Consider the following 16424-nt stretch of genomic DNA (forward strand, 5'->3'; position numbering starts at 1 on the left):
GTGTTAGCCAGGATGGTCTAGATCTCCTGACCTCGTGATCCACCCGTCTCGGCCTCCCAAAGTGCTGGGATTACAGGCTTGAGCCACCGTGCCCGGCCAAGCCGTATTAATTTCAAATAAAGAAATACATTAACATTCAAGCAGAGAAAACTGGCAGACATCACTTTAATCAAGTGAACAAAGGGAACATCAGCAATAAGGGGTGAGCTGGCATCACACGCTTCTGGGCATGACATACTGGAAAGGACACAAAATCACCTCTATCGTATTCCTGTAATAACGCACACCCGAATTTAAACATGAGGAAGCATAAGACAAACTAAACTGAGGGCCAATCTACAAACCACTGCTTTGTACTCTTCAAAAATATCAATGTCATGAAGACAGAGAAAGGCTGAAAACATTTTCAGGTAAAAGGAGTCTAAATACACAAGACTCACATGCAACACTTAATACCAGACTAGATCCTGCAATAGATTTTTTAAAAAGAAAAAGGCTGTCATAGGCTGGGTGCAGTGGCTCACGCCTATAATCCCAGCACTTTGGGAGGCCAAGGCAGGCAGATCACCTGAAGTCAGGAGTTCGAGACCAGCCTGATCAACATGGTGACATCCTGTCTGTATATTAAAAATACAAAATTAGTCACGCTTGGTGGCAGATGCCTGTAATCCCAGCTACTCAGGAGGCTGAGGTAGGAGAACTGCTTGAACCGGGGAGGCGGAGATTGCAATGAGCCGAGATGGTACCACTGTACTCTAGCCTGGGTGACAGAGTGAGACTACATCTCCAAAAAAAAAAAAAAAAAAAAGCTGTCATAAAAGAATTACTGGGAAAATTCAAATACGGAGTATTTGAATATTACACAACAGTATTATATCAATATTAAATTTTCTGAATTGATAACTGTACTGTGGTTCTTTCAGGGAATGTCCTTGGGGCATCATGTCTGTACCTAATGAATGGCTCAGGGAGAAAAATATTAAATGTATGTGAATAGGTACCTTAAAATATATCTGCAGAGAGAAGGAAAGTAAAAGGGAGGGATGATATAACAAATGGGATAAAATGTTAGTAATTGGTGAATCTTTTTTTCTTTTTTTTTGAGACGGAGTCTCGCTCTGTTGCCCAGGCTGGAGTGCAGTGGCATGATCTCGGCTCACTGTAAGCTCTGCCTCCCAAGTTCACACCATTGTCCTGCCTCAGCCTCCCAAGTAGCTGGGACTACAGGCGCCCGCCACCACGCCCGGCTAATTTTTTTGTATTTTTAATAGAGATGGGGTTTAACTGTGTTAGCCAGGATGGTCTCAATTTCCTGACCTCGTGATCTAACTGCCTCGGCCTCCCAAAGTGCTAGGATTACAGGCGTGAGCCACTGCGCCCAGCCAGTAATTGGTAAAACTTAATGAAATGTATTATTTTTGCAATTATTTAAATTTGAAATTATTCCAAAATAAAAAGTTAGAAAAAAATTTTAATTAACTTCAACTTTCATGTTTTAAATATATTTTATTATTGAATGCATCCACAAATACATATATTAATTATACCAGAATTTATTTTCTCTTTTGATAACACTATTTCAATATAATTTGTTTCCTTTGTCATCTTATGCATTATATTTTATGCATTTAGAATTGAGTTCCTAGACTTAACTAAATCACAAAAGGAGTCCATGGTATTCAAAGGTTAAGAACTCTATTCCAAAACCAAACATTATTGTGTTGGCTGTATGCTGGGGTTGACAGTCACCTCCGTACATGAGGAGTTTTGTTTATTTATTTTTTAGAGATGCGGTTTCACTATGTCGCCCAGGTTGGAGTGCAGTGGCTGTTCACAGAAGCTATCATAGAGCACCACGGCCTCAAACTTCTGGACTGGGGTATCCTCCTGCCTCAGCCTCCTCAGTAGCTGGGACTACAGGCATGAGCCACTGTGCCCACCTTGAAAGCAGTTTTATATAGAAACAGCACAGTGACACTGAAGGGCCCTTGGGGACCACTATGAGACAGGTCTGTCATAAACTGGGCAGACAGATTACTACAAACCAGATGGACTCTCTCCACCTGCCATTTCAGCACCTCCAGCCTCCTGGCATATGTGAAATCCAGGAGGCATGACAAACTTGAGGCAGAGTAGGGGGAATAAGAATAACGAAAAGGAGGCCAGGCGCAGTGGCTCACACCTGTAATCCCAGCACTTTGGGAGGCCAAGGCAGGCGGATCACAAGGTCAAGAGATCGAGACCATCCTGGCTAACGTGGTGAAACCCCGTCTCTACTAAAAACATAAAAATCAGCTGGGCATAGTGGCTTGTGCCTGTAGTCCCAGCAACTTCGGAGGCTGAGGCAGGAGAATCGCTTGAACCTGGGAGGCGGAGCTTGCAGTGAGCCGAGATGGAGCCACTGCACTCCAGCCTGGGAATATAGCGATGCTGTGCCTCAAAAAAAAAAAAAAAAAAAAAGTAAAAGGCAGTGCTTACTGGCCTAAAGAGATGGGACATTAGAATTAAAATTAAATATTTATTTGAAAAATTAATTAAAGATATGCTACCTCTTGTTTTAAAAAAAAAGAACAGGGACTCAAATCAAAGTGAAACTAGTACCTTCCAAGTGGAAAAATCAAAGGTGCTTCATTAAACATAAAGCATTCACTGTTTTTTAAAAAAATACTAAAAACAATTTATTTACTTAAAGGATGGATCTATATGTGTCTGTGATCTGCCCAAGTAGAATGGAAACGTTTCAAGTGTCAGTTTCATCATTTCCAGTGTGATCTATGGTTCCTAAATATACTGAATTGGAGTAGCGTAAAGACAATGCAATTAAAAGGTCATACGGTCCAGGCACGGTGGCTCTCGCTTGTTATACTAGCACTTTGGAAGACTGAGGCTTGGTGGACCTCTTGAGCCAGGAGTTTGAGACCAGCCTGGGCAACATGGCGAAACCCTGTCTCCACCAAAAATACAAAAAAAATTAGCCAGGCCTGGTGTTACACGCCTGTAGTCCCAGCTACTCAGGAGGCTGAGGTGAGAGGATCACTTGAGCCCAGAAGGTGGAGGCTGTAGTGAGCCGAGATCATGCCACCGTGCTCCAACCTGGGTGACAGAGTGAGACCCTCATCTCAAAAAAAAGGTCATATGAATTACTTTTTCAGAAAAACTTTTGTTAGGGGAAGATCTTTAAAATGAGGCACCTGAAATGGGTAGGAGAAGTTGTCAGAAGACCCAGGTCCTCTCCAAGGTGGTGAATGTTAAAACACACAAACACACGATATTTTAACTATGAACACACACATACACATGCACAAGGCCAATTTAAACTATGTAACTCTTTACTGCTGAGGCCAAGAATTCTGCACAAAGAAGCAGCATAGTGGGGCCAGGCACAGTGGCTCACACCTATAATCCCAGCACTTTGGGAGGCCAAGGCGAGCAGATTACCTGAGGTCAGGAGTTTGAGACCAGCCTGACCAACATGGTGAAACCCCAACTCTACTAAAAATACAAAAAAATTAGCCTAGTGTGGTGGCACATGCCTGTAGTCCCAGCTACTCGGGAGGCTGAGGCAGGAGAATTGCTTGAGCCCAGGAGACAGAGGTTGTAGTGAGTCGAGATCACACCACTGCACCACTCTAGCCTGGGTGACAGAGGGAGACTCCATTCTTCTTTGGAGTCTTCTTTGGAGAAGTGGAAGACTCCACTTCTCCAAAAAAAAAGAAGTGGCATGGTGGTATTAAACCATTTTCCCTCTCTTCACTTGGCAAAAGGTAAGGTTACAGAACACTATAGAAGGTAGAGGAATATTAACTAAACAGTGTCAGGCCAGGTCTCAGGAGCTCTGACATGGGGGTGCAGGAGAGAAGTTAGTGATGGGAGTGGGAGACACTATGGCAGAACACAGAGAAGCACCCGAGTCCACAAGACCCTGTCTGTAAACAGCCTGGTCCCAACCAAGCTGAAACTGTCAGATGTTAGACAAGGCCTGCTGAAAATGAGGTGGTTCCCTGGCTTCCAGATGAAAAGCAGGGGCATAAGAATAGAGAAGGGAAGAACACAGATTTAGATAAGAAACTACTTGGTATGACAGGCCCGTGGTTTCCTAGGTTTGATGCCAACAGCACAAACAACAAAAGAAAAAAATGTATAAATTGGACTTCATCAAAAATGTTTTTTATTTTTTAATTTTTTTTAGGGACAGGGACTTGTTCTGTTGCCCAAGCTGGAATGCAGTGGCACGATCACTGCTCACTGCAGCCTTGAATTCCTGGGCTCAAGTGCTCCTCCCGCCTTAGCTTCCTGAGAAGCTAGGATCACAGGCACACACCCCACAACTGGCTAATGTTTTTCTTCTTTGTAGAGATAGTCTTGCTATGTTGCCCAGGCTGTTCTCAAACTCCTGGGCTCAAGTGATCTTCCCACCTCCGCCTCCCAAAGTGCTAGGACTACAGACATAAGCCACCATGCCTGTCCAGACTTCATGAAAATTAAAAACATTTGGGGTGCACAGGTCACTATCAAGAAAGTGAAAAGAACCCACAGAATGGGAGAAATATCTGCAAATTACATATCTAATAAGAGATTTGTATCCAGAATACATAAAGAGTTCTTACAATTCAACAACAAAAAAATTCAACTCTTACAATTCAACATATCTAATAAGAGATTTGTATCTAGAATATATCAAGAACTCTTACAATTCAACAAAAAAAACAAAAGCCCATTTATAAATTGGGTGCTACAATATGAAAAGATGCTTCGAAAGGACAAGTAACCCAATTTTAAAATGAGCAAAAGGAGCCATGGTGGCTCACACCTGTAGACCCAGCTATTCAGGAGGCTGAGGTGGGAGGATCACTTGAGCCCAGGAGTTCAAGGCTGTAGGGCACGTAATTATTTTGCCTATGAAGAGCTACTGCATTCCAACCTGGGCAACACAGTGAGACCTCATCTCAAAAACAAAAACAAAATCACTAGATTAAAAAAAATTGGGCCAAGGATTTGAATAGATATTTCTCCAAAGAAGATATGTAAGCGCCAACAGCATGTGAAAAGGTGTTCAACATCATCATTAAGCATTAGGAAAATGCAAATCAAAGCCAGAATGAGGATACTACTTCACACACAATGGGATGGCTAGAATAAAAGATAGACAATAACATATATTCCTGGGGGGAATGTAAGATGGTAAAGTCTCTGTGGAAAACATTTGAAAGTTACTCAGAAAGTTACACAGAGTTACCATAAGACCCAGAAATTCCACTCCTAGGTTATATACTCAAGAGAACTAAAAACATACACCCACACAAAGACATGCACAGGAATGTTGATATTGAGATCTAATAAGAAACATATATTTGGTCTCCACCCCTGGTTCCCTCTAGAGTGATGAGTGTCTTTTGTATGCTAATGAGATGACTGGTGGCTGGAGGGCCCCTAAATAGTTTCAAGAAGGGGGCTAGTGGCCAGAAAGACTAAGGGCATGATTAGAGGGTAGGGACTTTCTGCCCTATTCACCAACCTCTAGGGAGGACACAGGGCCTGAAGGTTGAGGTGATCACCAAAGGTCAATGATTCAATCAACCATGCCAACTGATTAAAGCCATGAAAATCTGAAGGACAGGGTTCAGAAAGTTTCTGGATACCGGAACCCGTGGAGATATCTGGAGGGTGATGCACCCAGAGGGGCATGAAGGCTCAGTGCCCCTTCCTATATAGCTTGCCCTATGCATCTCTTCCATCTGCTGTCCATCCCTCTCCTCTGTCATATCCTTTATAATAAACAGTAAGCATAAATCAGGTGTTTTCCTGAATTCCATGAGTCGTCCCAGTAAATTAATCAAACCCAAGGAGGGGGTCATGGGCACTGCCAGTTTATGGCTGGTTGATCAGAAGCACAGGTCACACCTGGAACACGTGACTGGCATCCGAAGTGGGGGGCAGTCCTGTGGGACAGAGCCCTTAACCTATGGGCTCTGATACCATCTCTAGGTAGAGACGTCAGAACTGAATTAAATGGAAGGACACCGAGCTGGTGTCTTATGGAGAATTGCTGGTGTCAGAAGTGTTAAGTGGTGTGAGAAAGAAGGAAAAATGCTTTGCTTTTTCCCTATCTTTTACAGTACAGTTTTTTTTTTCCAATTAGAAATGTTCATAGAAGTATTATTCATACATAATAGCCAAACGATAGAATGTTCATAGAAATATTACTCATATAACAGCCAAAGAATAGGAATGACCCAAATGTCCATCATTGATGAACAGATAAATAAAATGCGGCATAGCCATATAATGGACTATTACTTGGCCATAAAGGAACGAAGCACTGATATGCCACAATGTGGTTAAGCCTTGAAAACATTATGCTAAGTGAAAGTAGTCAGACACAAAAGGCCACATATTGGATGATTCCATTTATATGAAATGTCCAGAACAGGCCAATCCATAGGAAAAATAGATTCGTGGTGACCAGGGGCTGGAGAGGGGTATGAGTGGTGACTGCTAATGGTTAGAGGGATTCTTTGGGGGATGGTGAAAATATTCTGGAATTAGATTGGAGTAATGATTATACAACTCTATGAGTATATTAAAACCAAATGAATTGTATAGTTTTAAAGAGTTTTATGGTATGTGGATTATAAAGAAAATTAGTTGAATTGGAAATATCACCATAAATTTAAGACCTTTTGAGAAAAGGGTAATTGTTCTGCTCTGTTACTTAGGTGTCTAGGAGCCCCCAGGGTCCACCAGCTCTACCTTCATGAAGAACTATTATGCACACCTAGTGCCTGGGTTTTGGACTCTTAACCTTTTCCTGTAAGAAGAACCAGATCTCCTTGGAGAAGCAGCCATATCTCGTAGGGCAGGAAGAATCAAAAAGAGCCAGGGATATCTTGTCAAAAAACCATGGCACCTTCTAGCCACTTTGGGAACAGAATTTAAAAGCATAAGAAGGTCAGTGCACAGAAAGGGCTATAGAGGCCAGACGACGGAGCTCTCAGCTTCAAAAAGAAAAAACCATTATAATTCACTGAAGCAATTCCAAAACATGGCCCAAAAGGGGAAATTACGTAAAGTATACTACACAGGTCCTGTCTACTGATGTGTCCCTAATTTCTCATAGAAGGGAAAAATGAGAAAATGCATTTAATTGGTCAAAGAATATAGAATACTGTGATTTTTTTTACTGACAAAATACGTTTCTCTCATTGAGATTACACAGTTATTGCAGTTAATAATGGTGGTTATCTGTTCTGATTTCTCTTAGAAGTATGAGATTTTTATAAAGAAAAACTTGCTAACACCCCAAGAATATCAGAATTCAGTATTCACTGAGAGCCTTTTCTTCTTCTTTTTTCTTTTTTTCTTTTTTTTTTTTGAGACAGGGTCTCATTCTATTGCCCAGGCTGGAGTGCAGCAACACAATCACAGCTCACTGAAGTCTCAATCTCCTGGGCTCAAGCAATCCTCCCATCTCAGCCTCTCAAGCAGCTGGAACTACAGGCACATGATACCATGTCCAACTAATTTTTTTTTGTAATGTTTTATAGACACGGGGGTTCTCACTGTGTTGCCCAAGCTGGTCTCAAACTCTTGGCCTCAGGCAATCCTCCTACCTCAGCCTCACAAAGCACTGGGCACTGGGATTACAGTTGTCAGCCACTGCGCTCAGCCCTATTCATTCTTTTTTTTTTTTTTTTTTTTTTTTGAGACAGAGTCTCGCTCTGTCACCAGCCTAGAGTGCAGTGGCGTGATCTCGGCTCATTGCAACCTCTGCCTCCCGGGTTCAAGCGATTTTCCTACCTCAGCCTCCCAGGTAGCTGGGACTATGGGCATGTGCCACCATGCCCAGCTAATTTTTGTATTTTCAGTAGAGATGGGGTTTCACCATGTTGGCCAGGATGGTCTCGATCTCTTGACCTCGTGATCCACCCGTGTCAGCCTCCCAACATGCTGGGACTACAGGCATGAGCCACCACACCAGGCCCTCATTCTTTAAGGTAAAATTTAAGAGTTACTTCCTGTGAAGCTGTAAATGACCTCTTAAGCAGAGTGAAGGGCTCCTGAAATCATCTTTATCTCTCTTACACACTCTGTGACTGTTTATTTACCTGCCTCCCTGTCATCCCTGACATCCAGCCCAGGGCATGGCACACAACCATAAGTTAGCATGTTTACTCAGTTACTGGGTGAATGCTAGCCCCTGACACAATACATTGGAAAGAGTGGACACTCGAAAATATTTACTGAATGAATACATGAGCTAACCTTCTGAGCAGCTAGACTCTGACTGCTTTCACTAAGAGCCAAAGACGTAAAATACTGGATACACTCATCTAGCTCTGTTTGAGGTAAGGAAGCCAGCAACTGCCTGAGCTCTTCTTCAGTAGAAGAATCCTGAAATGAAAGGAAAATTCTTCATAAATACTCAACAATTGAGTACAACAAAAAATATCCAAGACTCAAAGCCAATATTTGTTATATATATCAAAGTCATATATGATATGTGCATCTCTCTCTATATATATATATATGATATAGAAATATAGGGAAAGAGATATCAGAGATTAATTACTGCTTTCAGTCTTGAAAACAGTCACCCACCCAGGTAAATAAACAATCATTTAATTTTGAATTCTATATTTTCACGTTTGCTACTTCAAACTGAGAGACGCACTATAAACTTTAACTCTGAATTTTCATCTGACATCTTGACATTCTCAACATCTTGACTCAAAATGAAGTATTGCACCCTTACTAATTAAAGCTACTGCTTTTTAAATCCAGAATTTGTTACTATCTCATTTTCTCTAATAATTAATATCTAGTATATTCATTTTCCTATTTTTCAAAAAGCTGCAAACGCGTAAGTTTTAAGAGTTTCATTTTCTAGTCTAGGAAAGATACTCAAGAAGCATGCTTTAAATCTGTGGCAGTGTTTCTCAACCAGGGGCTATTTTGCCCCAGGAACATCTGGCAATGTCTGGGGACATCTTTGGTTGTTACAACTAGAGGGTGCTACTAGCATCTAGGGAGTAGAGTCTAGGGATGCTGCTACACACCCTACAATTTACACAACAGTTCCCTACCACAAAGAATTATCTGGCCCAAAATGTCAGTAGTGCTGAGGCTGAGAAAACCTGACCTGCAGAAGCTCAGAAGGGACCAACTCATGGATGCTGATATGCTATGGCATGTCACCCACTGGTTTACAGAGACTCCCAATTCCCAAAGGCAGAAAATAATATAGCAGGAACAGCCCCTCCTGAGGAACCAAATATTTGTATAACTACTATGATTCCAGTTTTACATTCCAGTTTACCTGCTTGTGAGAAGTAGCCAACAACTACTTTTTTAAAGTATTTTGTACCCAAAGTGAAGATAATATATTAAACCATTTTTCACTCTCTAAATTATTATTAATATTGTTTTACTTACTTCTTTTAAAGATGGCAAAGGAGGTGGTAGGAGAAAAAAGCGAAGATCACTCTCTTTGCTTCGTGCCAAACCAATAAGGGTTTTCGGATCACAGGCTTGAGCAATTAGCCTATACTGGTAATCTATTGAAAAAGCATTATCTTTTGTTAATACCAAAACCAGCTGATAGATGTTGTAAAGACTAACTGCACAAACTACTTGAAAGCACTCTAAGTTTTAGACTGCTCGCAAATTTGTAATCCAAAATGTCCCAAGTGCAACTACATTTACAATACCTATAAGCTAGCTACATTTCCAGGACTGATCTCACAGTTCTCCTCAACATATATCTGGAGACCGGGTCACAGCCTAACTTTTCGGAAAAAAGGAAGCTCAAAGGTGGAAACTGGAAGTCAGAACCAATTTAATTTCTTTTTAAAACAATTCCAGCATTCAAAAGCTGTTCCGACTACTACTCGAAACACATGAGGTTGCATTTAAGCCTACTGCCCCATGGTGATGCTATGGTGCTTTGGTATTCATAATGCCCATGAATATTTAGTCTGCAGTTCTAGATAGCAGTACTTTCAATTAAACATGCCATTCTTTATATATCAAAAACAAAATACCATTCTTTATATACCAAAAACAAAATTCCAATCATGAAAGCAAACATTATTTTCAATAATGGCGGTTTATAACTTGGGGTTGGCCAGGCACTGCAGCTCAGGCCTATAATCCCAGCAGTTTTGGAGCCGAGGCGGGTGGATCATCTGAGGTCAGGAATCCAAGACCAGCCTGACCGACATGGTGAAACCCTGTGTCCACTAAAAATACAAAAATTAGCCAGGCGTAGTGGTGGGCACCTGTAATCCCAGCTATTCGGGAGGCCACAGCAGGAAAACAGCTTGAACCCAGGAGACAGACGTTGTAGTGAGCGGAGGTCGTACCACCACACTTCAGCCTGGGTGACAGAGCAAGACTCTGTCTCAAATAATAATAATAATAATAATAACCTGGGTGAGTACTTCTGAATCAAATGGGGAACTTTTTCAAAATCTATGGGCCAGGGCACTTCCTCTGATTTCTCTGATACAGTAAGTCTGGAATGGAGCCCTGGAAGGCAAATTTTGAAAAATATTTCTGTTCTAAATCTCCACCAACATTAAGTGAGCTTATACTTTACATTATAAATTATTGTAATTGTAGCCACCAACCAATTAACAAATTAATTTGCAGAGATCTCATTCTGAGTTTAACTTTTCTTTGAGAATTTTTTTTTTCTTTTTTTTTTTTTTGAGATAGTTTTGCTGTTGTCCAGGCTGGAGTGCAGATCTTGGCTCACTAACGACTCTGCCTCGTGGGTTCACAATTCTTGTGCCTCAGCCTCCCAGTAGCTGGGATTACAAGCACATGTCACCATGCCCAGCTGAAATTTTGTATTTTTTTAGTAGAGACAGGGTTTTGCCATGTTGCCCAGGCTGGTCTTGAACCCACCCTCCTCAGCCTCCCAAAGTGCTGGGATTACAGGTGTGAGCCACTGTGCCTAGTGAGAAAATTATTTTTTTCTATTTTGCCCATTTTTACAAGACAGGTCTACTAACAAAATATAGTTTTGTCCACGTACTATAACCAGAGCAGATGAGTTCTTTTTCAAGTATTTTTATTGTAAAATGTGTGACTTTGAAACACAATTACATATTTCAAATAGTCCATTAAAAATGATATACACACATACAAATTGGGTACATTCAACTATTAGTATTAGAGTCAAGTAGATTGTAAAAGTAAAAGCAAATATAATTGTATGGTGTAGCAAGCAATTAAGTATACTTCATTAAACAGAAACCCAAAGAAAACTGAAATACATTAGGCAACTATCAGAATCAAGAGTTGCTCTCAGAGAAGTATGTAACCAAATAAAACTTTGCTCTGATAGAAAGTTACACAAATATATATACCTCATTTTTGAGCTCATTCTTACCAAACGCATTTGACTACCAGGTCAGCAGGCTTTCTACTTTCCGTATCACTGAAGCTTCTTAAAATTTTTAAAATACCTGGCCAGGCGCGGTGGCTCAAGCCTGTAATCCCAGCACTTTGGGAGGCCGAGATGGGCGGATCACGAGGTCAGGAGATCGAGACCATCCTGGCTAACATGGTGAAACCCCGTCTCTACTAAAAAATACAAAAAACTAGCCGGGCGAGGTGGCGGGCGCCTGTAGTCCCAGCCACTCAGGAGGCTGAGGCAGGAGAATGGCATAAACCCGGGAGGCGGAGCTTGCAGTGAGCTGAGATCCGGCCACTGCACTCCAGCCTGGGCGACAAAGCGAGACTCCGTCTCAAAAAAAAAAAACAAAAAAATTTTTTTAAATACTTTTTATACATACTAACACTGCCTGAATTATTTTCCTTCCTGAATCTCACTCCCTTGTCTTTTACATTGGAAATCAAGAGCCAGCTGAAGACCTGCCACCTGTTTAGGTGGTCTCATTACCATGCCAGTGATGGGTCTCCGACATCTCCTGCACAGCCTCTAGTCGCGTGGTTTTGTCATCTGACTTGCTCTTCCGTAGGAGCAGCCACACAGCACACTCATGATCTTCTATATCAACTGTACTAAAAGGGTCTTCGCAAAAAGAAAAAACCAAGACAATGTGAACAGCTAAGATAATACTTTTATCTTCACTTTAAGACAGTAATTTATAAATATTTGAAATCTACACTTGGAGAGTTAAATCCATGTATATAGGTATTGATAAAAACTGATATTATTTGTTCTCAATTCTGTAATATTATCTTTTATAGTTATTATGAATACTGTGTGTGCTTTTTTTTTTGGTGGGGGGCAGGGGTCAGTTTTGTTTTGTTTTTTGAGACAGTCTCACTTCGTTACCCAGGCTGGAATGCAGTGACACGATCATGGCTCACTGCAGCTTCAACCTCTTGGCCTCAAGCAATCCTCCCACCTCAGCTTCCTGAGTAGCTGAGATCACAGGTGTGTACCATTAGGCCCAACTAATCTTTTTCTTTTTTTTCTAGAGACAGGGACTTGTTACATTGCCCAGGTTCAACATGTATGCTTTCGTTTTGTATATTCTGGTGTCTTTCATATGTGGTCATTTTTAAAATCTTTTTCTCCCCAAAACTTTTTCAAAAAGATCAAATATATGAAAGAAATTAAAGAATACATTAACATAGGCTGGGCACAGTGGCTCACACCTGTAATCCCAGCACTTTGGGAGGCCCAAGGTGGGTGGATCACAAGGTCAGGAGATCGAAACCATCCTGGCTAACACTGTGAAACCCTGTCGCTACTAAAAATACAAAAAAAAAAAAATAGTCGGGAGTGGTGGCAGGCACCTGTAGTCCCAGCTACTCAGGAGGCTGAGGCAGCAGAATGGTGTGAACCCGGGAGGCAGAGCTTGCAGTGAGCAGAGATTGTGCCACTGCACTCCAGCCTGGGTGACAGAGCAAGATTGTCTCACAAAAAAGAAAAAAAAGAATAAGTTAACATCCATACATCACATCTAGATTCAATAACTGTTATTATTTTACCATATTTTCTTAATCTATATTCACATGTAATTTTTCCCAAACTATTTGAAAGGATGATGTAGACAAAATGACATTTTACCCTTTCACAGTTCAACCTGCATAATCTCCTAAGAACAATCCTGCATTCTCTTAAATAACCACAATGCTATTATCGCACCCAAAAACACTAACAAAAATCTTCCCAAATCATCTAAAATTCAGTCTAATTCCATATGCAAGCTTCCCCAATTTTTCAAAAAAAAAAAAAATTTTTTTAAGGTTGTTTTTTAAAACCAGGATTTAATAAAGTCTCTTAACTGTAGAAAGTTTTCTCACCTTTTATTTTCACAATGCCAACTTTTTAAGGAGATCAGATAAGCTCTTTTGTATCTAGCTCCACATTGTAGATTAACCTGATTGTGAAATCTATGATTGTGGATGTACTATGCTCATTATGAGAAGGCATGGGAGTGATTTTCCAACAAATTTAAAATTAAAAAACACTTATCAAGAGAATAGGGTATATTTTATCTCCATATTTATTCATAATTACCTAAGGAAGGAAGAAAATTGTCCAAAGCATTAAGCCCTTAAAATTAAATACAGTCCAAGAGAATAATGCTAATTAATTTTCTTTCTTTTCTTTTCTTTTCTTTTTTTGAGACAGAGTCTCACTCTGTCACCCAGGCTAGAGTGCAGTGGTATGATCTTGGCTCACTGCAACCTCTGCCGCCTGAGTTCAAGTGATTCTCCTGCCTTAGCCTCACGAATAGCTGGGATTACAGGCACCCATCACCATGCCTGGCTATTTTTGTATTTTTAGTAAAGACAAGGTTTCACCATGTTAGCCAGGCTGGTCTCAAACTCCTGACCTCAGGTTATCCACCCACCTCAGCCTCCTAAAGTGCTGTGATTACAGGTGTGAGCCACTGCACCTGGCCTGATTAATTTTCCATAGCAATAAAAAATATTAGTATAAGAAATGAAAAAAAGTATCAGGTTGATCATTCCAATGACTTTCAGATTACTGACAAGGATTCCAAGTCACATATTTGATATTTACCAGCAAATGGATTCCGTAGTATCTTGGCGGATGTTGCCAACACTTTTCTTACTGCTTTGTGAAGTTCTTTTCTTGCTTGCCAGGCAATACCTAAAATGATCATAAAATTAAGTAAAACCAAGAATGTCTTCTTTTTTTTTTTTTTTTTTTTTTGAGACAGAATCTTGCTCTGTCGCCCAGGCTGGAGTTCGGTGGTGCGATATCCGCTCACTGCAGGCTCCGCCTCCCGGGTTCACCCCCTTCTCCTGCCTCAGCCTCCAGAGTAGCTGGGACTACAAGCGTCCGCCACCATTCCTGGCTAATTTTTTTGTATTTTTAGTAGAGACGGGGTTTCACCATATTAGCCAGGATGGTCTCGATCTTCTGACCTCGTGATCCACCTGCCTTGGCCTCCCAAAGTGCTGGGATTACAGGCGTGAGCCACCACGTCCCGCCCAAGAATGTATTCTTAACACTGTGCTCCAGTGTTTCAAAGAGAAATGTATAAACTCCAAATTTTTTCACAAAGAAAATACAAAATAGCACCGTTGTCTTTTTATTGTCACTATTGATGCAACTAAAACCATTATGGAAACACAGAGCTCTCAATTCCAAAATAAGATTGCTCTCCAAGTTAGGGAAAAGTAAAAACAAAAACACTAACTACAAAAACACTTACTAAAGCTAATGAAAATCTTCACATACAACATAGGTTTTGCAATATCCAGGAAAATGTCCCTCATGATGAGCTCACCTCAAACTGAAGTTTGGAGATACTTTACTAAAGAGATTAAGTCTTATTATACAGGTATATTATAAGCAACAACAATTATCTATGTAATTGAAATTGTAAATACCATAAAAGCATTTTGAAATATAGAAAGTGATAACTAATAGCAACAGAGCAGTGGGTGACAGACACAGGAGAGCAGTAGAGCCTGCTCCACTCGAGGAACATCATGTTAACTGGCACATTCTGGCTAACAGTGTATGAACAGGCAGCTGTGAGTCAAGTGTGTGACTCACCATGCTACCCATATGTTGAGGAAAATACACTCCTGCTGTAAAATTTCATGTTCACCATGCAACCATATGATCACTAATGAGGGCTTCCATGTGTCCTAAATATTGAGAACTGGAGTGTCCTAACTAGTAAAGACAGGTTTTCTAGCCTTGGTGACAGATAATTATAATAAATGAGTTGGCATTCATATTGATGAATGTATCTCATGTGTTTGGTTTGCATGAATACATCCCTTAAAGTAGAAATATCACTGAGCTAAATGATAAAATCATGTTTTCTGTACTTGCCAAACTGAGAGCCAGCCTCTGTATTGACAGTTCCACTAAGGTGTGGAATTCCAGGTTCAGACTAAAAATGCCAGTTAGTCTTCACTTCACTTAGTTTTAGGAGAGTTGCAAACCTAGATTAAATGTGGAAGTCTAAACTTTGGTCCTTAATTAATTCTTTAGGAACTTGGTTTTCACAGGGTTTGGTGATTCTTAGAATTAGCTCAATCTGTACTACTAATACTGTGTTTTAAATAGACATATTTTTAAATTCAATGACTAGCTTCCATTTTTCACAAAGAGAGGCTTACTTCACAATAAACTTACCATGATTTTCTCCTTTATCTAAAGAAACTGTGTGCACATATATATATGACTTCATTTTTTCTCTTTCTACCACTTGAGTATCTAATGTCACAGCTTTCTTCAGGGCCAGAACTTCATATGTAAGAAATAAAGAACCTCTTAAAGAGAAAAGAAAAAATGCATCATAAATACACAATCAAAATGTAACACAAGAGCTACTCTTCTCTATTAAGTTTGTCATAGTAAACTTCTTTCTTTTTTATTGGGAAACATAACATGTATACAGAAATATGCATATAACATTTATACAGTCATGTGCCATATACTGACTTTTTGTTCAAGGACAGACCTCATATACGATAGTGGTCTCATAAGATTATAACGGAGCTAAAAAATTCCTATCTCCTAGTGACTGAGTAGCCAACGTAACACATTAATCACATGTTTGTGGTGATGCTGTGTAAACAAATCCACCGTGCTGCCCATCCTAGAAAAGTCTAGCACATACAATTATGTAGAGTACATAATACTTGATAATAATAAATGTTACTGATTTATGTATTTACTATAGTATACTTTTATTGCTATTTCAGTGTGTACTCCTTCTACTTAACTGTAAACTGCCTAGGGCAGGTCCTTCAGAAGGTATCCAGAAGAAAGTGTTATCACAGGAGATGACAGCTCCATGCGCGTCACTGCCCCTGAAGACTTCGCAGTAGGACAAGATGCGGAGGCGGAGACAGTGATATGGATGACCCTGACCCTGTGTAGGCCTAGGCTAATGGGTTTGTGTTTTCATTTTTAATAAAAACATTTAAAAAGTTAAAAATTTTTTTTT

General features: G+C 40.3%; 1 protein-coding gene across 1 annotated transcript in view; it reads right to left on the reverse strand.

Annotated features, from left to right (window-relative positions):
• The window catches only part of SERAC1 (serine active site containing 1), a 58617-nt gene that overhangs the window by 24182 nt on the left and 18011 nt on the right, over positions 1-16424 (reverse strand). The window contains exons 4-8 of the mRNA XM_011952761.1: positions 15608-15744; positions 14012-14101; positions 11909-12040; positions 9433-9554; positions 8263-8391 (exon numbers count right to left, since the gene is read on the reverse strand). Of these exons, the coding sequence (XP_011808151.1) occupies positions 8263-8391; positions 9433-9554; positions 11909-12040; positions 14012-14101; positions 15608-15744 (610 nt within the window). The remainder of the gene's footprint in view (positions 1-8262; positions 8392-9432; positions 9555-11908; positions 12041-14011; positions 14102-15607; positions 15745-16424) is intronic.

The sequence above is a fragment of the Colobus angolensis genome, unplaced genomic scaffold, assembly GCF_000951035.1.
Source record: "Colobus angolensis palliatus isolate OR3802 unplaced genomic scaffold, Cang.pa_1.0 Scaffold35, whole genome shotgun sequence".
NCBI lineage: Eukaryota > Metazoa > Chordata > Mammalia > Primates > Cercopithecidae > Colobus > Colobus angolensis.